This window comes from Mytilus californianus, unplaced genomic scaffold (genome assembly GCF_021869535.1).
Source record: "Mytilus californianus isolate M0D057914Y unplaced genomic scaffold, xbMytCali1.0.p SCAF_53, whole genome shotgun sequence".
Lineage (NCBI taxonomy): Eukaryota > Metazoa > Mollusca > Bivalvia > Mytilida > Mytilidae > Mytilus > Mytilus californianus.
The window spans coordinates 986,343-1,010,419 of NW_026262705.1; the positions used below are offsets into that span (position 1 = coordinate 986,343).

Sequence of the window (24,077 nt, forward strand, 5' to 3'; positions counted from 1 at the left end):
AATTTAAAAAAATACCAGTTTAACGACATATCTTTGAATAATTTAAAAAGTTACTAGTTCTTTGACAAAAGAAGAAAACTGCGTATAGTTATCAACTTTTATTTCAACTGAAATTCTGACAAAAAATTCTTGACGTTCCAAAATCAATCTGTTTTTTTTTTCCTTTTCTTTTTAAACGCATATATAAGCTAGAAGATTTAATTTTATCGTTACACTTGTTTAGTATGAACTATTGTTATTAATTGTTTCATTATTATAAAGACGACAAACCCATCTCTAATCAGGGAACACTAAAATTGAGAAAGGATTAGATAAAAGGAATTTCAGATGCCAGGCTCTTAAAAAAAGTTGTATTAAATAAACAAATAACTAAATTCAATTTTGTCTTTGTGAAAATGAATAGTATTTCGTCTTCCTACTGGAAATGATTGTCATCAGATTTCACAGGACGTTTCATGTTATTGCAAGTCTTCGGTTTTTAGGTATGATCAGATTGGCGCCTTTTCTTATTGTTCGCTGGCTTATTGTTCGCTAGCTTGGTGCATCTTATTGTTCGCTGGCTTATTATTCACTAGCTTGAGTCTGGTATATATTTATGCATAATGTTGAATTATTCCAAAACTATTAAGTTGTTTATCCCCAGGCATAGTTAGCGTTTGCAGTATTTGGCACGACTTTTCGGAATCTTTGGTTTCCAATGCTCTTCAACTTCGTTTTTGATTAAGCTTTCTGTTTTCAAAAATGGTTCGCGCGTCACCGATGAATCTTATGTACCAGAAACTCGCGTCTGGTGTACTAAATTGAAGCTTGATATCTTTGACGAGGTCTTTTATTTGTTAGCTGAAATTGAAGTTTAAGTCGGGTTTTGTACTCTTATATCGGTACTTTTTTGTCTTTTGTCATTGTTTTTTTGTGTTGTCTCCGTGATTCAATTTAATAACTAGTCGAGCACTTTTCAACTAAATTTTAGTTTGTTCTCATATTATACTCTTACACCACTATATGCAGTTGATTCAAATTTGTCATCACAATCAAATTAATTAAAATAAATAAAATGAAAAAAACATTAATGCAAAGATTCCTACATTTTTGGTCATTTCAAAATCATGACATTACATATTATGAAGACTTTTGTTTTATTAAAACGATAAATCTATGATATTTAAACTTGGTAACAGCATCAACCCTTAATATGCAATACAAACAAGACTATTTGTTTCTAGATTTCCAAATATTTTACGCCATATAACATTACTCGATCTGATGAGTCTTCTTGAGTTGAACACCCTATCCACATTAACCCGTCCACTCCTAGACAAATCATATGGGGAAATGATATCCCTTGTTTACTGGTGTCTATATAATTCGTTAACAATCCACTGATATTGAGAATATGAATCAACGCGTTATCTATGTCGGTTACAACAATAGTATCTGTATTTGTTATCATAATGTCTCCTGGACAAAAACGACAAGAAGTAATGTTATTGTTTCCACTGTACCTCCATTTTATTTTGTTTGGATAACCCAGTGCAGCGACACACCCGTAACCAGGCGCGTAGATGCCTTTACACAAAAAATCATTTGCTTGCACATTTTATTCACAAAAAAAAAACAAAAAAAAATTCTGAAATTGAATTACGGATAGTCTTTAGTCTTTACAGATTATCGTGTCGGCCGTGTTTAAAGCCCAAATCTCTGATGTCGTCTGTAGCAGTGACTAACAAGGAACTATATATCCTTCAATATTCGCAATCTTCTCCATTCTAGTTACAATGCCAGTAACTAAATCAACTACTGAACGGTCATTTAGTGCATTAAGGCGACCGAAAACTTATCTCCGTTCAACCATGGTACACACAGGACAGACTATCTTCGTTTGCGCTCATACATGTTCACAAAGAAATGGATATCAACACCGAGAGAGTTCTGCGATCATTTGCCTTGGCAAAAAATAGATATATGGACTTTTGATATTAACTATACTTTAAGTCTTACATGCAGTATAAACATTTAATAATACAGGCGCAATACAATCACCTTGAAACATCTTAGATTTATATCCCTTACTTATAAGTCAAGACTTAAAAGTGGCCGTTAGATTTCGTATTCCCATTGTCCGTTCGTCCAAAAGACTATTGATTCACCTGGGGTATCTGTGTCCCAAATGACCTTCTACCGTTGTCGTAGAAACCTCTCCTTTGATTTGAGAATGACCTTCGTGAGACACACTACGGGTGTCTTGCAAGAAGTAGGAACTGCTTACCCTTTTGGAGCACCGGAGGTCGCCACATTGTTTTCTCGGTCTGTGTTTTTCATCTGTTGTGTATTTAGTTTTCAATGTTGCATGTTTTTGTTTCTCCTTTTGTGTCTTATCTGTTCCCGGGTTTGTCAATTGTCCATTGATTAATGCTTCGATTGTCGACTCTTCCTGATCTTCCCGTTTCATAATTTTTTTTTTATATTTGAAAATAACCAAGTTAATAATATAAGCAGCAAATTACATAACTCACTAGACTTTTACTATCGTTTCTTGAAAATATGGTATAGTAAGAAACAGATAGGGTATTTTTCATGTTCAAAGCAGTCACTGTAATTACTCATATGCCCGGAGCTTCATGGGGATTCGCTTCCCCAGACCACCGTCTACGGTGCTGCCCTGGATCCCCAACTAGGGTGCTACCCTGGATCAGCTGGGGAATTTGAGCGGTCCATAGCCTCCTCCCTTGCCGAATCACTATAAAGTCCACAATATTCACAAAATAGGAGTTTGGGTGTGAATGTGATGTGAATTTCATAAGCATGGCATACCGGGAAAATGGTCCAAACAAATTTTTGATAATCTGTAAAGACTAAAGACTATCCGTAATTCAATTTCAGAATTTTTTTTGTTTTTTTTTTTGTGAAAAAAATGTGCAAGCAAATGATTTTTTGCGTAAAGGCAGCTACGCGTCTGTATATACACATATATATATATAATATAATATATATATATATAATTGAACGTTGTTTTCAATTTAGACTTGTTTATATTTTTTCGTTTGGGCTTGTATTATATTTGCCTTCGGGTTTATATGATCCGTTCATCCTATTTTGACTCTTCAAAATTTAAGAGTCAATCCCAAATTGAGGTAAATTATATGCCTTCCAAATACCGTTTCGATTCCTAACATCACTGAAGAGACATTAATTGTCGAAATCCGGATATGGTGTACAAATTTTTGCACCTCATGTTTGCGGTATACCATCTTTTCCGCAAGTTTATTGTTTTCTGTTTGGTATTTAATTAATAAATTAAGATGCATTTTTACATCTGGTGATCCGTTTTTTTGGCAATCGCCATGGCAGTCAGCAGGGTTTAAGAACATCCGTTGTTCGACCTGCTAGTCAAATGCGTTTTGTTAAAATATACTTTTTCACTCTTTTTGGTCTTTTGGAAAATGTTGTTTGTGCTGTATTTAGACCACTCTACCAAGAAATTTGTTTTGCATGCACACGTATAAAAATTGCGGTTTTTATCCAACGCAATCATAGGTTTGAACGTTGTTTTCAATTTAGACTTGTATATATATATATATATATGTCTCTGATAAAACCTTGCAACTTTAGTTTTTCCACTTCAACTTCAAATCCACAATGAGAAAATCTTTAAATTCTTAATAAAACCAAATGATATACAGTTTATTTCTGACAGTAAGTATATACTTATATATAAAATAATGTTGTAGCCAGCAAGGCATCAGAAAGCCTAAAGTTGCACTTTTCCAAAAGAGTTTGTACGAAAAAATGCCTACAATTAATATATGGTCAGTTCAATGACTTAAACCGTTTGACATATTTGAGCTTGTTTGTTTATGCTTCACTTCTTCCATATGCTATTGACTCTTTAGAATTTTTATATGCACTTTTGGTTAAGCAGGAATACATGTCAGAAAAACTAAAGAAAAAAAAAACCAACAAAACTACACAAAACTACACAAACTGAGAAGATAAAAAAGAACAGATAGAGAGAAGACAAAGATGAAACCAGATGGAGATCTTGTCAAATGGCAACTTCAAAGAAAGTTACAACCAGAACCGCCAGAAAATCCAGTTTATTTTGAAATTGTAATGGGGAAGTTGCTCTCCCAGAAGTTTTATTTACTGCTTAAAATACAACAGAAAAGGATACCAGTAATAATAATGTGCCTGATCAAGAAGATATATGTATCAACATATAATTATGTGTCCGACCATGACGGAGAAAATGATAATTAAATAAAAGTGAGATTTATGAATGTAAGGCCACAATAACAAAGGAAATAGTTAAATATTTTTGCAGATAGTTAAAACCGCATCTGGTAAAACCTTTGTGATTAAAAAAAATGTGGACAGATGTTTCTAAATGTATGGCCAAAAATAATAGCGCTTCTCCCCAAAGTTCTACTAATTAAAAAGAAACTACAGAAATACATAGCGGACTGCAAAATAAGGACAAACACAAATTGTTCAAAACTGAATCAACTGGTAAGGATACGTCTGAAACGTCAAACGAAGCCAGACAGTGAGTCTAGAATTGGAAATGCTGAATCCCTAATAAGATAGAACTCTGGCGGAATCTTTGCTTCACATGTACTGTTTTAAAAAAAAGATCAAAACTTCTCAGTACTGTTGCGTCATGAGTACTATCTGGGTTTCTCGTCCACACATAGTTGAACTTCGTCTTTGAGTTACAACATCCGAAAATGATAGAATACATGTAGAACTTTTTTTCTGTTAAAAAAATGCATGTGGCTAGTGTTGATGATTTATTTTGAATATGGAATCCATCATTAGCACTAATTACATTTTGCAATTGTGATCTTTCGCTAAATTGTATATATGAGTTGAATGTCCACTTGTTGCATTAAATTCTTGTGGGGTACTTTGCCATATTATTACTTCAGGCATCTCAGAGACCATTACTGATGATATTCGTTTTATTCTTGCTTGGCAGCTTTCTTTGATGTACCAAATCTGTCTGCCATAGAACGGAAACTCTCCATATTACCAATGATAATGTATCATAGAAACATAACTTACTCTTTTTGTACATTTGGAGTTGGACCTTTCTGCATGTCTATTAAATTCAACTTGACGGGAAATCCCGGGCATGTACTTTCAAATGACTCTCGTGTCAGTATAAAATGCTTTTTAAAAAATCATTAAGAATTATAACGCGGGAAAGTTATATATAATCCACAGTAATTGTCTATCCGTGGAATAGATTCAGCCGACTTCTTCTTTCGTTGAAATTCGTCTATAGACATCAAATGGTAGAAAACAATTAATATACATTAACGTACAATGTGCATGTTGTTGTTGTTTGATAATTAGGGTTGGGATGCATTGTATTGATATTTTTAAAATGAAATTTATTGATTCTCATATATGCGTATAGCTACCACTGGTTACAGACAATAACATTGATTGCTACCAACGAATCTTCTCTGAACGCACCCAATAAATAAACAAATTATAAATAGATTTAATTTATAAATATACACATTCTTTTGATGGAAGGGAAGTCTCTGTTCAGTTGTAAACCGATATAGTCATGGTTTAAAAAGTGCAAACAAAATATCATTAATTTTTGAAGTTTAAAATAATTTAATACACATTCAAAAATATTCGGAATGAAGTCAGAATAAACAAAACAATATATGATTAAAACACACATATTTCAATTTGAAATAATTAACACACCCGGGCGTGGTATGGGTTTTGCTCATTGTTGAAGTTTGTACGGTACCCTATAGTTGCTGAAATATATGTTATTTCAAATGTAACGGATAGTTGTCTCATTGAATACTACATCTCCTTATTTCATATTGCTATACAACAAAAAGATTAAAGGTTATTTAGTAGTACGTACTTTGCCCATTTTTCTTAACTGAATTATCTGTACAAAAAAGATAAATTATATAAATGAGGTATCGTGCACGTCTGTCACCTGTATTATTGTTTTTACTAAATAACACATATATGGTTACTATCGTACACTAATGCACTCGAAATACATTGTGAATCATTGTAGACTAACTGTTTAATAAATTTACCTGTAATATCTCATAAATTATAAACATGATAAACACTGAATATTGAGTGGACACTCTCGTGTCTATACATAAATTCTGAATAACATGTCAACAAAGATATACATGTACACGCCAAGGATCGAAGTAGTGTCACAGTGGAAATTTAGAAGGTAAGTAAATATATCATAAAGATTGTCGCCACTAAAGAACACACATATTTTACTGTTACTTTATACAGAACAAAAGCAGATTTACGCCATTTAACTGTTTACAATTGATATTTTCTTTATTTTTACACACTTTAAATAATGAGTGCTGCTGAACCAACATTGAGCATGATGTCTTGTGGTACCGAAGTCGACACCAGTGCGGGGTCTGTAATTTAGGCTAGTGAAGCTGAGTCCTACTATAAAGACATAATGTAGAATGCATATTATGACTGTTTTCACCCCAAGGATTGACTGGGTTATAGAAAAATTGTCATATCTCGATTTATCCCGTCCGACAGTAAAACAATTTCTAAAGTTGGTCATTCGTTTGGCTGTTGGGGATGTATAAATACGTATAGCCACTTTCGGTCGGAATAGGGGCGTTTATTGGAGGCCCCGGGTGAATGTGATACCCTCAACACATTAAAGAGCCAAAGAAACCCACTTTTGAGAGGTCTGTAGATAGCCTATTACAAGGAAAAGTGTGTTTTCCCATCTACTACACCTTAATTTTCAAAAGGCTGTCCACATTTCTATCTAGTATTAATTTAAGTGATAAGTTGTTTTCTTCCGGAAAATGGATGACGTATTTTCCACAGTGACTGGATATTAAACAAGCAACAATCAATTAGTCAAGGGACTCGCACCATTAAGGAATTAAATAAAACTGGTAGTGTCGGTTTCTGTTTATCTAATACAAAAATAAGGTGATGTGGTATGATTGCCAATGAGACAACTATCCACGAAAGTATAATAAAGTGTATTTAAGCAATTATAGGCAACCGTACGACCTTCAACAATGAGAAAAAAACCATACCGTATAGTCGGCTACAAAAGGCCCCGACATGAAAAATATGAAGCAAGTCAATTGAGAAATTTAACGGCCTATTTTATAACAAAACAATTTACGAAAAACAAATATGAAGGACGTGAACCAACGACAATCACTGAACTACAGGTTCTGACTTGGGACAGGCACATAGAGAATGTGGCGGGGTTGAACATATTTATGAGCGGTCAACCCTCACCCTAACCTGGGACAGTGGTGTAACAGCACGACATAAGAACCAACTATAAAAATCAGTTGAAAAAGGCTTAACTCATCAGATCGATACAAAGAAAAACATAAAACAAAAACATAGACGTGGCTTGGTGTATATCCATCCATAATCCCTAACAACAAAAAAGACACTAAGTACAGATCTGAAATTACTCGCAGTTACTGACAGATAGTTCAAAACCAATAGCAACTAATAAAAAAAAATCATGTATCTAACACTGAAATATCAATCAGTACACATCCAACATTCAATGGATTTAGTGTAAAGACGTCATTAACAGAGAAAAACATGACCTTGTGCAATGCCAAAGTATAGGTATCGACAGATTGTAGTACCGTGAAAGTAGATATGTGTAATGTTTAATATGGTTTTAATTTACTGATAATAAAATCGATATTTATACCAATAAAACAATATTCAAAGTTTTAATTACAGTGTTGAATATGTAACCTTTTAGAATAAGTTTTTTTAAGGATTGATAAGTTTACCCGGATCGTATCTACATTTCCGGGCTCGGTTAACAACATGATTTGATTGATTGATTGATGACTAATTAACCTCCAGTGGTAAATTACATTCTTTATCTTCTTCCTCTGCATCGAGCGTGATACAATATTTTTCCACTGGAAACATTTTTTTTTAAATTTTCACTTTAAAATGCGAGGCTTGTTTTTAGAATTTAAAAATACAATTAAATTGTCGAGGGTGGAGATTCGTGTTGTACGAGATTTGGTGGTGGAAACTATTTCTCGAATGATACTTTGTTCATGATTTGCAAAAACATGTTTTCTTTCTATATGACTTCATCAGACATAGTCTCCTTTTTCCTTACGTCACAGTAGAATAAAATATAGATTCGATTGTTAGTTACTTAACGTCCATTGTCAAATAGTTCATGCATGTTGAGGACGAGAACAAATTAACAATACATACAATAGTTAGGTCTTGTAATAGAGGTCATCAGGGATGAAGGTCGATGAAATTTCGACTGCCACTGGAATATGAGGGTATATTGGATTAGGACAGAAACTTTGCCTTGCAACAGGCCACCTACGAACCCCTCAATGAGTTGTTGCAAAGGTTATAAACATGCAGAGAGCGTGTCATTCTCTCTACACGAGGCATCAGATTTCTGACATTCTCACCGGACGTGGCTGCGTACTTGTACATCCCGCACAGTCAAACGGAAGCCCCACTTTGGCAAGGGATTTACTGCCGGTCGAAAGAAGACCTGTAGAACCCACATTTCTATTCTCCAGTCACCCTTGCTGATGAGGAAAGCTAGAATGTGTTTTCTTATAATTGAATTTACATAATAAAGAACCGAGATCAAAAGGACCATGTTTATTACAAATATGAAATATTCAAACAGTCAAGTGAAGGTATAGGTCGGCTAAGAATTAGTGCTAGCATCGTTTTGTAACAGTCGATAGAGAGAAATATCACCTAATATTTTGATGGGTCCCTAAAAGAAATTAAAAATAAGTAGAAACGACGCAGCGGTTGGAGACAAATGAGGTAAGTATTACGAACAGTTCGAGAAGTTTCTGGTATCAGATCAAGAGTTATAGGATCATTAGTATAGCGTTAGTTGTTATTTATCATGATTTTAATTCAGGGCAACATATACATGTATATGACGGCTTCAATATGGACAAACACGCGTATTTAAAATTTCATTTAATTTAAGTAATGTTCCCCCTAATAAATCATAAATTTTCTGTGTAGTGTTTTGTGAGTTTAACTTATTATTTGTCTTTTGTTGTTTTCTCTTTTGGTCGTGGTGTTGTCTTCGGATACTATTTTTTTGAATGCCCTCCTGTTTACGGATGAAAATGCTTTACTTCAATATCAATATGATATCTTACATCATTTGCAACTATTGAAAGCAAAAACACAATATACATTTTTTCAGCGCCTGTGAGCTAGTGGACACACATAGTTAAACACCAAAGGTTTTCAACTTCATATCAGAAAGAAAAAAAACCAGTAAATTTATGCAAGGAACACATTTATTAATTAATAGTTGGTTAGTTGCTTTAATTTTAAAAGGATCAAAACAAAACAGAAAGAAGATACCATGTGGACATTTGAAATTCACAGGTAAAAAAATCAAGGAAAGGACAAACAACAATAACAAATAAATTTTACACGTTAGACTGAAGACACGAACCCCACAACACCAGAGATGAACTCAGATGCTCCAGAATATTTTAAGCAGTGGCAACCGTCCGAACGAACACCTTAAATGTGGAAACAGTTTTAAAATGTTCTTACCTTTAAAAATCACGAATCAAAACATGCATGCCAGGTAGTTTTGCGGTGTTATTAAAATTAACAAACCTTCGGAATTGTGATATTGTTTTTATTGCAGACTTAAAAGCAATATAAAATGTCTTCAATACCTGTGATAGATTTCCAAAAATATGGGCTTCATATCGAGAAGGCAGATTCTGTACCTAGGGAGGACTTGAAGGAGTTAGGAGACCAGATGTGTGAAGCTCTACAGAATATTGGGTTCTGTTATTTGAAAAACCACGGAGTTCCTGATGCACAGGTACATTATGTTTTAGCTCACCTGGCCTAAAAGGGCCAAGTGAGCTTTTCTCATCACTTGGCGTCCGTCGTCCGTCGTCGTCGTCGTTGTCGACGTTAACTTTTACAAAAATCTTCTCCTCTGAAACCACTGGGCCATATTAAACCAAACTTGGCCTAAATCATCCTTAGGATATCTAGTTTAAAAAATGGATCCGATGACCCCGCCCATCAACCAAGATGGCTGCCATAGCTAAAAATAGATCAAAGGGGTAAAATGCAGTTTTTGGCTTATATCTCTGAAACTAAAGGATTTAAGGCAAATCTGACACGCGGTAAAAATGTTCTTCACATCAAGATCTATCTGCCCTGAAATTTTCCGACGCACTAGGCAACCCATTGTTGGGTTGCTGCCCCTGAATTGGTAATTTTAATGAAATTTTGCAGTTTTTTGGTTATTGTCTTGAATATTATAATAGATAGAGATAAACTGTAAACAGCAAAATTGTTCAGCAAAGTAAGATCTACAAAAAAGTCAACATGACAAAAATTGTCAATTGACTCAATAAGGAGTTATTGCCCTTTAAATTAAATTTTTCACAATTTTTCGTAAATTTTTGTAATCTTTTACAAAAATCTTCTCCACTTAATCTACTGGGCCAAATATCATTAAACTTAGCCACAATTTTCAATAGGGTATCTTGATTTAGAAATGTATCCGATGACCCTGCCATCCAAACCAACATGGCCGCCATGGCTAAAAATAGAACTTAGGGGTTTACTATAGATCTAGAAGTCTATGGGAAAATTGTAAAAAAATAATTTCAAATGTTCACAACTTGAAAACTAATTTTAATAATGATAAGGGGTCTTCAGTTACTATTGTAAGACTACAATGGGATGACCTGCTTTTAATTTAACTACTGGGCTAAATTAAACCAAACTTGGTCTCAATCATTATTGGGGTATCTTATACTATTTATTATGTTTTTAACCTTATTTTTCATGATTTCCAAAACCACAGTAGATACAGGTGAGCGACACAGGCTCTTGAGAGCCTCTACTTGTTCTCTCTAAAAGCAACTTATGATAATTGTAGGTGTTTCTACAGTGTTAATTCAAACACCACAATAACAAATAAAAACGACAACAACAACAACAAAAAGTCATTGTTAAGACATTACAGTATCTTGTTGATACAAATTTCCTTATCAACTCTGTTTTAATGAATAAAAGCTAAAATCAAAATTTACATTAAAATTAGATACTAATATGAATAAGATGTACATTAAATTTGAGTTTAAATATTATTATAGTTGAAAGAAGTATTGGAATTGTCAAAAAAATTCTTCAGTCAGCCATTAGAAGAAAAAGAAAAATGTGCCAAACCAGATGGAGGTTATGATGGATGGATCGGACTAGAGAAAGAAAAGTTAGATTTTTTTTTCAATTTATACGAAACTATTTAATATTTACAATATCATTACAAAATAATGTTTGTAGCTTCATTAATTGTTATGCAAAAGATTTCTTATATTTGTTTAAAAATTTCCGATGGGTTACATTTTAGGTGAACTATTTGGTCTTTTAGGTGTCAGACATTTCTGAGGAAGGGGGGGGGGGGGGGGGGGAGACAACGAACTATGATATTTGCTGTATCTAATAAATAAAAATTTACCTTTATTAAAACAATGTATTATGCAAAAACATGAGAGTGGGAAAAATATCTAAACTAATTTCTATGATTCTGTTCTACTTTCCTTAAAATGTATGTTAAGATTATTTTTTACGTGTATTATATTTCAATTGTACAAACAAAACTAATTTTCCCTTGGCGATTGAAGAGTAACAGGGATATAACGCTTTAAATATGGTTGCCTTCATCTCTCCTATCTGACTGTATGACTTATGCTGATTGGGGCTTTAAGATGGGGCTATCTGCAATACAACTTACCATTGCGACACCTCTTCGGGGGATCTGCTGAAGACAATATGGTATATAACAATATTTCTAACATGCTCTCTTGTGCGGTTGGGTAGCAGTTGAAATGTCCCAATCTCCATCCCGACCAACCCACTTTGCAGATTTCATTTAATCTTTTTATTGTTTAAATAAACTCATCATAGATACAAGGATTAAAATTGTGTACGCCAGACGTGCGTTTCATCTACAAAAGAGGTACACAAATAATCAATCAATTATTTGAGCTCACCTGGCTTGAAAAACTAGTGAGAGCTATTGTCATCACTTTGGGTCTGTCGTGCGTTTACAGAAAGTTTCTCCTTTGAAACTACCAAAATCAAAATAAGAAGATGTGGTACATGTATGATTGCCAATGAGACAACTCTCGACCAAGACCAAATGACATAGAAATTAAGCCTATTGCAGTTAAAATTGGTCACACTCATCCTTAAAATATTTAAGTTAACAGAAGTTAAGTTATATCCAATAAATACGCCGATCAACCAACATGACTTGTCTTTTTTTGTGGAAACGATAGTAAATAGAGAGAAACTATAATCAGTACAAAGGTTTGGCAAAATAAGTTCTGCAAGTCAACACGACCGAAATCACCAGTCGTCTCCTTATAGGTGGTTTTGCCTTTCAATGATATTTTTGTATGTGTTGCTTTTTCAACGAAAACTATAAACAGCAAAAAATGTAAATATGCAAAAAAAACAAAAACAAAAACAATGAACGATACAGACTATTTGGCCTCTAGTTTTCAAGTTTCGATATCTTTAGGTCAGTTATAAGCGATATTTTTTTTAATTTTATTTGATCCAACGTTTTGTTTGTTTGTTTAGGGAAAATAAACAGGTTTCTGAAATGCGGAGTAAAACCTTCTGGCTAAAATCTGACCCATAAATAAGCTGCATATAACTTTAACACACAACAGGAACGTTATTCAAAAAGTAAATGAAAGTAATATTTAACTATATATACGCCGGGACATTTGTAATGGTTGATGAGCTGGACAAATTTTTAGGTACAATTGTAATTTTCCTCTCCAAGTTATATAAGATGTCTGTTTCAGACTGAATTTAGAGAGACCAGTAGGAGATTATAAAGAAACCTATAACATTACTCCAATATGCGAAGTAAGTAATATAAATAGATCATTGAATGATGGTTGGATAGATGGAGGCCTGCATCTATACACAAATGCACAGATGGATGAATTAATACATGTGCATTGATATATAGCTGCTTGAATGTTTTGTCTTTTATTGTCGAGCCTGCGAAATTTATTTTGCTAAAGCGAGACAAAGCGATCCGATTCCGTCGTCGGCGTCGTCAACATTTAGGTTCAGTCTGTGCTTACAGTTTTTTTAGACATCAATAACTTTGTCAAGTCTACATGGAATTTTATGAAATTTGGACAGAAGCTTGTCAATGACCGAAATACAGTATCCAGAGCAAAATTTTGAAAATATTTATTTTCATTAGTACGTATTTTACTGATAAATGGCCTTAGTTTTTTTTACAATTAACATTCCGTTTCATTTCTTCGTTTTAAAATATTTAACACATTATTTTACATTGTTTTCTGTAACCCACACCGGAATTACTAGCGTTAAACGTTGGTTAAAAGTTTTGTGACGGGAGACCTTTGAGAATTCATATACCTAGTAGTTTTTGGTTTGATGCTAAAAATGACATTGATTGTAGACACCAATGATAAATATCACTCCCTTACGGCACAACAGTTCATAGTCCATGTATAGCGAGAGATTTATGTTATCAAATTCAGGATAGCGCATGTCCTTTTGTAAAACAAGTTTGGAAAACTCTTTATAAGCAAAGAAATCCAATGGAAAAGAGCAAATCCCATGAATACTTCGATATCATTACCAAAAACCTAGCCCGAAGTACACTGTCACAACAAGCCCTAATTTTACTCTTCCAAATGGTATAGCATTGTTATGTTTCATATACTAATAAGTAACCGAAAATAGGAGGAATACTCAAAGAACAACATTAATATGTTACCCGTCTACACGGAAAATATAAGATTTTTCTCGTTAGTATTTGGACAGCTGATTGACAAAACCGAATAAAAAACAATAAGCCATCTGTAATTTAAATTCTTAAGTGCTTTAAAGGTTCTATACACAAAATTACACTTTATCTGTCCTGTATTTTTCTTTTTTAAAGCTGTTTTTTTGTCAAAGGTACATGAAATCAGAAAACGTCACCAACATTGACTTATTTTTTTCTACAGTTAACAAGTAGAGTACAGTTTTTTTTTCAGTTGACATTTACAGAGAATCAAGGATTAAATCTTTTTGACTTGATAAATTTGGAAACCTTCATGGATTGTTATGAAACTTCGACAGAAGCATATCTTCAAGTCCAAGAAATAGCATATAAAAAATAAATTCTGATTTTTTTTTTAAATTCTGAATTTTACCGATAAATGGACTCACTTTTTAAGTAAACATTACACTTACACTGACAGCAGCAATCGCAGGCGAGCCACGGGGTATGCGGAATCCCTTACGATTTTTTTATTACTACATAAAATCATCAGAGTCAAGCCACCTAAAATAATTTTTTATCTATCTAGTACATAACTTTTGATTCATTTGGAACCCCACCAAATGTGTCCTTATTAATACTATGAACAACACGACGGTCTCCCTTGCGTAGCAGAATCTGCTTACCCTTCCGGATCACGTGAGATCACTGAAAGCTTTTGGTAGGGTTCGCATTGCTCAGTCATTAGTTCATCTTTGTTGTTTTTTATTTTTGTGTTTGCATGTTTGCGTCTGCAGTCATTGATGACGTTTTTGTGTGCAGATGTTTTTTTGGGTCACATCATCATTATTCAGCAGCTTGCATTGCTAAATTTTCAGTCGTAAATGTAGTTTGGTGTTAGGACGCATGCAACACTTGGAGTGAAGACGTGAAGACAATATGTCCACTTTTACCTATACTTTTAGGCTTCGTTTAATCCGAAATTTTATATATAAAGTGATCTACATGTACATTCACCATAGCTTGTTATAAGTATGTGTCTTGAGAAGAATAGCACAAACTAGGCCACCGCTATTATGTTGCGCAACATCGACTTTAATTTTAGTTTATCGACCGAGTTAAAATACCAGAGTATCAGACACAATCTCCATATGTAGTACTATTTTTTACATCAAGTGCAGATTTCAGATACCAAGAAACCTGCAATTATATAACATTGTTTAATATATTATAACAGCGTTTGTTAAAACTTTTGTCACAGTATTTTAGGCCTCGTAAAGAGATAACATCCAAGCCTCTTTCACTACAAAATGTATCTTCTCGCTGTTACATCATTGGAAAGGTGTGACTTAAATACAAAAAGTATATATAAGCAACACCTAAAAGTTTTAAGTTACTTTGGAAATAATTTAAGAATATTGTCGGTAAATTTACGAATTTAAAGCACGATAAAAATGTTTCATTTAATTTCTTTTTGTGTTAAATTTTGTATATTAATCTTCTTTGACCTCGCAGGACCTTTTCTGTATTAAATCTTCGCGGAAGCGCAGCAGCTGATATTATTTAAGAAGCCCTGATTTTAATCTTATCTGCTGATTAGGGATTTTTTATTTGCCGTTAGAATCACTGAACATTCTTGATGCACATTGTTTTCTCGTTTGTAATACTGGTGTCAAATTATTCAGATCAGAAATACATATTTGTTCTTCGTTTGGCCTTTCAACTTTTTTATTCGGGGATCACTGATGAGTCATTTGTAGACGAAACACGCGTCTGGTGTGAAAATATATATGCCTGGTATCTTTGGTGAGTTTATGTTAATTCTTCTATTTTTATTATACTTCATTTTCAAATTTCAGGTATGGCCGACCAATATACCAGAATTTGAGACAGTTTTAATGGATTTCTTACGAAAATGCATAGAACTAGCTTTAAGAGTTTTTGATGTTATCTCCGTTGGTTTGAATTTAGAGGTAATTGATATGACATAAAACATTTTTTTTTATTGTTTTAATATTATTATACACGTATATTACATTTTTGATTATAATACTTAATAATATTAAACAATACAAACTATTTTAGTAAAATTCTACATTTGTATACGGTTTACCCCAACTTCAGTAGTATGTATTGGATCTTTATTTTTTCTGTTATATTTTTCCTTCAAACAGTCCATATCATATTAATCTATCTGTTCGTCTTTCCACCATTAGGTTTAAGTGTTTCGTTTTTAAGCTAGTTTACCATGAAGTGTCAACAAATTGAAAGTTTGTTCATGTTTATACTGATGTTTCCTTTTTACAATACTGTCTCCAATTACAGAGAACAATTATACTTTTCTTTCATTATAGGACAAGAATTTCTTTCGAAACTGTCACAAATTAATTGGACAAAGAGGAAATGTCACTGCTCTTAGAAGTTTGTTTTATCCGGCTATTCCAATGGAAAAAGGTAGATTTTTCCGTAGTGTCAATAAAATGTTTAACAGTTTATATGAATAAAAGGAGGCATGAGGATACACGCCAATGAGACAGATATTCAACGACACATACACAAAACAGAAGAATAATTAGAGAGCTTTCACATGTTTATTTTAACTTGGATGGAGAGTTGTCTCATTGGCACTCATACCGCATCTTCCTATATCTATTAACATAATATTAATATTAATATGATTACAAAAAAATTATACCAAAATTTTTTGTCACGTAAAATTAATATTTATATATTATTCCGTTTCTTAATATAGAATTGTTATGTTTCAATTTGTTGTGTACTAATTCAATTCACAAGAACATTGTACATTTTCCAATTTCTACACAAGAGATTAAATCAGCATTGTTTGCAGAAATAATGGAAGGCCAAGTAAGATGTGGTGAGCATTCAGACTATGGTACACTAACGCTACTATTCCAAGACCTCGTCGGTGGATTGGAGGTAAATGAATACTTACTGTATATATTTTTCCTAAATTAATTTAGATATTAATTATATATATTTAAATAAACACAAACTAGAGACTAATAACAAAAAACGAAAACGGCATTGTAAGACAAGCTAGGTAACTTCAGGGTTACAAATGTCAATTAATTAATTTTGTATAGTGTCACTGGTGAAGCAAAATATTCTTCCCCTTCCGGAACACCTGGTTCTATCCCGTTTTTTGTAGGGTTTATGTTGCTCAACAATTTAGTTTTCAATACAGTATTTTTTTTAACTACTGTGTTTTTTATGAACTTTATAGATCATTGTAAAACCGTCTTGACTTTTTTCTTTAGCTTATGATTTTTGATTGGTTCCTTGGTTCAATTTTCTCTCGTTTTTATAAGAGATATTGGGAAAAGCAGGTATTTTCACTGTAAATGTTTGTTTGGGATACATATGCATATTTTCATTCAATAAGGTCTACTTATTACCTGATCAAATGTTCTTAATCTTACAGCTAACGTATGATCATCTGCTCATTTCAAATCCTATTTTAGGGACTACGAACTCGGCCAGACTTATGTACTCACAGAAATTTGAATGGCCGATCTCGGGAAAACTACTTACTGAACTATAAATGATTCTAACCTAAAACAAATATCCATAAACAAGTCAGCAACTTGACCACGGACATTATCTCCCTTTTTCATAGTTTTTATTCGAAAATAACAAATCTGTAATTATTAACTTCATGATACGTACAAATTCATCAAGTTGTAACGGGAAGTGCTTGAAATTACTAAGTTTAAGAAATTATATATATATAACTATGATTATATACTACATCAGACATTTGTATCACACTTTTCCAAATAATAGGACAGAACCCTTGAATGCAATCGTAAGAAATTAGGTATAATTAATAAAAAGATCAGAAATACATTTATTTTTCTAATTCTTTGTAGTTTAACCCTTACCCGAGCGGTTTTTATTTGTTATACGATTAACACACGTATTCTTCTTTTCAGTTTTCATTAACTTATCAATATTAAGTTCAATTTTCTCTGCCAGTCTCTAATTTTTCGTTATGTTTTCATTAATAAAAGATAAGAAAAACTCTGTTCTATAATACACGAAAGTTTATGCAATCTGTATAAAAACCAAATCAACCCATTTTTATCGTTTATTCGTTAAATTATCTGGTGTGCTATAAAACATTTCTTACCTCGACAAGCCTTGTGTATTGAAAATAAGAGTTTCAGGTTCGACAATTCGTAACTTACTTGCAGCAGAGGCAAATTGTATACGTACATGTATATTTTTTTCTTGTCAAATACAGGTAAAAACACGTGATGGGAACTATATTCCAGCTACACCAATTTCTAGTACCATTGTTGTAAACATTGGGGATATGATGCAGAGATGGACGGCAGATAAACTTATTGCAACGGTAAAGTTTAACTTCTTTTCTAAATGTGGCAGCATGACTGTATGTTTGTTAATTTTATATTTTTGTATATATTTCTTAATGTTTTTATTTTTTGTATGATTGGCTTATGTTTTGTTTCGTTTTTGTTTCTCTATGGGTGTAAGGGGCTGTTCTGCCTAAAAGATTTTGACCACAGATATACAGCTTAATATATGTATTTTGTATGTTAAAATGTTTGTGTCGTACAAGAACATGTCAACTCATTGTAGTATTCATACATGATACGATAACACAGAAAGACAGTGTGAATAAAATGGACAGATGCCACAGTTTTGACGATATCAACCAGTCAAAGTGCGCTACTGCACGCTCTTGAAAATGTCAAGAACTCAAATTGTTACATTTGTAGGTTTTGAAGTTTAGTATGAGTAGTTTCGTAATTGACTGAATCGTTTTACATTCTTTTGTCTCCATCTACTATAGATCTATAGTTAAATCATACAATAACGTAAAATATCCGATATTTTAAAAGGAAGAACGAAATCTGACAAAGAAAAAGAAATAGAGATTTCAAATGTCTATTGCAAAACGATTACCAAAGTTGAGAACAATTTAAAAGATAACTTTTTTGTCTTCCAAAATACTTTTTTGACAGTAAATTAGTATTCTAATATAAACAAAACCAAAGCTACATGTTCAAAAACATGAATGTATATTATACTGTATACTTTCAACTTCAACTTTATTTGATCACTCAGACACATTACATACGTGTAACAGGAGGAATACAATATTTACATATATACAAACAATACAAAACAATGGTTGGTATGGAAAAAAAAAGAGAATATATTATTATACAATCAATTCACAAAATGTTTATAAGTTTACTAATAAACAGTGATAACTTTTTTTTTAAACTTTTACGTTACATAGTGATAATAAGCCTATCATTTCTTGATAACATGGATATCTAGTAAAGTAAATAGGAATATGTTTATTTCGTATGTCTACCATTGTCGGAAACAGACATTCAAAAAGGTAATGAAATTCAGTGCCAATTCCTATATGACATATTCTTTCTTCTTTTTTTCTACATAGAAAAAGAGGCTCTAGATATTGTATCGAATGCCTAGATAACTAAGAAAACTGGATCACCTGTTGGAAAAATTGTTTAGTTTTGATTTTTGTTCTACAACGTGTTGGTTGTTGTTTGTAATGCATGTTGCTGTAGTGTCTGTTAGTTTTGAACTTCTTAGAATATTTTTGTATTTACTATTTTAATATAATTTAATTTTGGATGTAACGCGTCTTCTGATTGGCTGACGTTGTTTTGTTTATCAGCTCATAGACATAATTTTGTCATGTGACCGTGACGTCATCAACGTTTTTTCATGGTTTACTCCGGTTTAAAATGGAATTTAGAATTAAATTATAAGAAATGACTATAATATTTTTTCTGTCTATTCGAAATAACATAAAAAATGTGGTGCACACTTTAAAATAACCCGCTACGCGGGTTATTCAGTGTGCACCACATTTTTGATGTTATTTCTTCATAGACAGAAAAAATATTACAGTCATTCCTTAAATGATAGCTCACCATATCGAAAAGTTTTAATTTAAGCTTTTGTCATCATTTTCTATATGCTGTCAGAAACATTTTAGGTCATATGATATGCAATTCTTCTGAATATACATGAAACACTTGCCACTGGACATGAAGCAAACTTCAGTCAATCGATTAACTTTTATTTACAGAAACATCGTGTTTTAATTCCGAAAGAAGAATCAATAAAACGACAGAGTCGACAGTCTGCAGCTTAAAAAAGCCTTTGTTTGTTGTCCCGGATTCATTTCACGTCATCACGTGTTTGGACGATTCTGAGAAATACCCTTCTATCACTTGTATTGATTATCTCTATGGAAAGTTTCATGAAAAATTCTAAATTGGTATTGATTTTTTGAAATATTTTATATATCTAACTTAATGCTTTGCTTGGTATTGCTAGAAATTTGCAAATCTGTAATTCGTTTATTATTCAAAATTAACGCAAAATACATAAAAGATGATAAATTTCGTATACACTATGTTAATTGTGAGTCTATTCCAAGATCCATTGTAAACTCCAGTTGCTTTTACTTGTGAACTGTTGTTTTGAACAAGTTTAACAGATTCAATATTCCAACTGTGTCTGAACAAGATTTTTTCGACTTTGTTTCGATATGATAAAAATATGACGAGTTCGTGATGGCGGCTGTTTAACATAACCGATCGAGTAGCTGTAGCTAAGAAGTAAATATGTGATTTGTGTATTTACTTCATTTGCATGTTCGCTTCCAGTGTAGCAACCTTTAATTTTGTTTCATGAAAACTCCTAATAGCATAGCGCAGTGATTAAATTTAGCAATGGCTATCTTTAATGCTTTCAAGCTTTATTCTTCCTACAACTTTATCCTTCAGCTCTACCGATCCTTTATGATTATTGCAAACACTTAACTTGAAATTCAAACACGATATGTGTGTGTTTTATTTTTGCTGTTTTTTTTGTTGTTGTTTTGTTCTTTTTATTCTTTTTAGTCGGATGGGGTAATATTTTTATTGTTGTTATTATTATTATTATTTTCTTTTTGAATGGTTAATAAATATCAAAAACAAATATGTACAAAGTTAAAAAGTACAATTTTTTTTCTGTAATAATCATTGATAATGCTTTGGTAAGCATCAAAGGTTTATAATATGGGTCAGTTAAAATTATTGACGGACATTACTGTAAAATCTACGGAATCCGACCAAAATCGAAAACTTAATCAAAACAAAAAAATGCAATCTCGAGTTTAAATATATTGTCATAAAAAGGAGTTATGATTTAACGAAACAAAAGTGTTATAGCACTAAGACAAAAATATAAATATTTTCTTTCTCTTTGAAAAGTAATTTCAGACGAAAATTATACAAGAGAATAAATATTTTAAAAGGATAAAATCAATAGTAAATAAGAAAATTTTTATGAAAGCATTTCTTCTTTTGAATTTTATAGATATTGTGTATTGAACAAGGAATAATTTTGAAAACTTTCAACCTTAAACATATAGATGTTTAGAAGATATTAAGTGTATCTAAATTTGCCGAAGAATATTTAAGGATAAATATGTATTTTCAGAGACACCGAGTTCTTATTCCGGGAGAGGAAATCCAAAAGAGGAGAGATCGTCAGTCCGTGGCTTTATTTGTTTTACCAGACGATGATGCAATAATCCGGTGCCTGGACAACTCGAACAAATATGAACCAATCACAAGTCAAAATTATTTGAATATGAGATTTTTTGAAAAGTTTTAATAATCACTTCAATAAAATCATACTGACATGAAGTTTACTTGTTTTTATTCAACCGTCAACAAGGAATTGTACGTATTGTTATAGCAAGCATTAAGCCAACATCTTTATGTGAATATGTCCGACTGAATCTTAAAAAGTTTGCTTAAAAACTAGACAGTTATTGAAACAAGAAAAAGAAGTTGAAAATAGTGAGAACAAAATAAGACCAAGGTTATTCAGAAATATGTGAGAATAAACCACCGATATATACACAAATACACAAACACAGATTGGTCATTTAATTTATATTGACGTTTTATAAAAAAAAATACCACTGATGCTACGGATCTTTAGCTACGGATATGACTAAATAATAGTAAACTAATCTAGTGTTTGTAGCTTCATTTTTTTGTGTAACGCGAAGTGTTTAAAAAAAAAAAATACATGCATATGGACGTTTTATGATCTGAAGGTGCTAGTATTCAATACATGTCAGTTTTGATTCGAACCATTTCATAAATTAATTTATTATAATAATTATAAGCGCAACTTTATTTTTATAGAATGCAATATTCAGCGCAGACACAAAACGCTGTTTACAAAAGGGCAATCCCTCTTAATTCAAAAGAAAACGTTTGAACTGATTTTTGTAGTGTTTGAACTGATGTTTGTAGTTTGTTCTTATGTTGTGCCGTTTCAAATATTTCCCAGGTTAGAGGTAGGGTTGAGCGCCCGCAAAAATATTAAACCCCGCCAGATCCTGTATGTGCCTGTCTAAAGTCAAAAGCCTGTTATTCAGTGGTTTGTAACTGTACGTCATATTTGCTTTTCGTTTATTGTTTATTGTTTTGGACATAAATCAAGCCATTAGTTTTCTCGTTTGAATTGATTTACATTTTTTCATTTCGGAGCCTTTTATAGCTTGCTATGCAGTATTGGTTTTACTCATTGTTGAAGGTCGTACGGTGAAATTTAATTGCTAACGTGCACGTCATTTGGTCTCTGATGGAGAGTTGTCTCATTGGCAGTCATACAACATCTTATTTCTTAGACTATATTAGATAGCATGTAATGCAGTGGTTGTTGGTTGCTGTCTGCCATATTAGCTTTTCGTTTGTTTGGTTTTTTTTATCATAAACCAAGACGTTGGGTTTTTCGTTTGGATTGTATAATGGCCTTTTAGCTGACTACGATATGGGATTGGCTCATTGTTGAAAACCGTACGATGACAACCATTTCATTTGGATTTTGGTGAATACATGTAGTTGACTCGTTGGCAATCCTACCACTAAAACATCCTTTATTTTTATATCGAACAGAATAACTAAAATATTCTGAGATCGATTTGCTAAATGATTTCAAAATGTTTTATTTTAGCATAAAAATTAAATTAACCGAATCAAATATCTCACAGCAGTTTTCTCCTCAATGATAAGGACATTGAACCTAATTTTTACACCTGAAAAGATTACTACCTACACCACGTTTGCATGCGGCGGCCGCCGAAATAAATCTTGTATTTCACTGTGTTTTGTATTTTACAGTGAAATACAGGATTTATTTCACCACGTGACATTGGTTTATATTTGACTTGGAAATGAAGGTACAATTTAATTTTCACTCAACTGACGTAATACAACAATAGACGTGGTTGTGCCATTGTCAACAAGCTTGCGTCATAAACACAACCTGTTCTTCATAAAGTACGATCGTACTAGTGTGTTCATGATTGTCATGTTGGCTGTAGGAGAGTGCCAAACTCCTAGGTTATAGAAATATAAGGGTATGTATTTCATGATTTGTGAAGAGTAAGCTCACTGGAAGCTGATATTATTGCGCATCCCATTTTATTTCAGGTTCATCTAATATTATTCAGTTTAAGTTTTCGCCTTGATCTGTCAAAATGTAATTTATGTAGCATGCCAATGGTGAAGCATTGGCTACTAGGTTGAACCTACATCGTACCCTCATTTCCAAGTCAAATAGAAAACGATGTTACAAAGAGAAATAAATTTTGTATTTCACTGTGTCTTGTATTTTACAGTGAAATACAGGATTTATTTCACCACGTGACATTGGTTTATATTTGACTTGGAACTGAGGGTACAATTTATTTTTCACTCAACTGACGTAATACAACAATAGACGTGGTTGTGCCATTGTCAACAAGCTTGCGTCAAAACGAAGAGAGGGTAGTCCTTGCATTTTTCATAAGCGAACGAATGTCGGGTGACATATTGTTCCTCAGTTTCTTTTTTTTTTGTACTAATATTTTTCTTCCACTTGTTTTGTCCGTGCAATTTCTCAGGTACTATAGGACAAATATTCATGAAAATATACCATAACAAAGAACCACCATATGTGGATGTGTATTTAGACTTTGGAATTTTAAAAGGATAATATATTTTGTTACATTAGAAATTCGTATTCTACAAAATTAAAGCCCAGTTTAAGCGAGATTAGTTCGTGTTTTTGAACAGCCATTGATACAAATAGCACGGGAAGCGAAATACACAAATCATAAGTGATCGATCTGACAATAATATTTAATTATGTT

At 32.6% G+C, this 24,077-nt stretch overlaps 2 protein-coding genes across 4 annotated transcripts in view; both read left to right on the forward strand.

Moving 5' to 3' along the window:
* Nucleotides 1-577: 577 nt before the first annotated feature.
* The window catches only part of LOC127703874 (uncharacterized), a 74,867-nt gene continuing 51,367 nt past the window's right edge, over nucleotides 578-24,077 (forward strand). The window contains exon 1 of the mRNA XM_052207950.1: nucleotides 578-585. The gene's annotated coding sequence lies outside the window, so the exon portion shown is untranslated. The remainder of the gene's footprint in view (nucleotides 586-24,077) is intronic.
* Nucleotides 6,080-21,573, forward strand: LOC127703876 (uncharacterized). Of its 3 annotated transcripts, XR_007983094.1 has the most exons (10): nucleotides 6,080-6,226; nucleotides 9,701-9,883; nucleotides 11,178-11,293; nucleotides 12,900-12,963; nucleotides 15,703-15,816; nucleotides 16,198-16,297; nucleotides 16,695-16,783; nucleotides 18,111-18,221; nucleotides 19,962-20,153; nucleotides 21,365-21,573. XR_007983094.1 is itself a non-coding variant. In XM_052207953.1 (9 exons), the coding sequence occupies exons 2-9, from the start codon at nucleotides 9,719-9,721 to the stop codon at nucleotides 19,314-19,316; spliced, it is 774 nt and encodes a 257-aa protein (XP_052063913.1). In that variant the 5' UTR covers nucleotides 6,080-6,226; nucleotides 9,701-9,718; the 3' UTR covers nucleotides 19,317-19,696. The 3 variants fall into 3 exon arrangements, 2 of the variants coding, with proteins under 2 accessions (XP_052063913.1, XP_052063912.1); XM_052207953.1 differs by lacking the exons at nucleotides 19,962-20,153; nucleotides 21,365-21,573 and adding an exon at nucleotides 19,302-19,696; XM_052207952.1 differs by lacking the exon at nucleotides 19,962-20,153 and having other exon boundaries at nucleotides 6,083-6,226.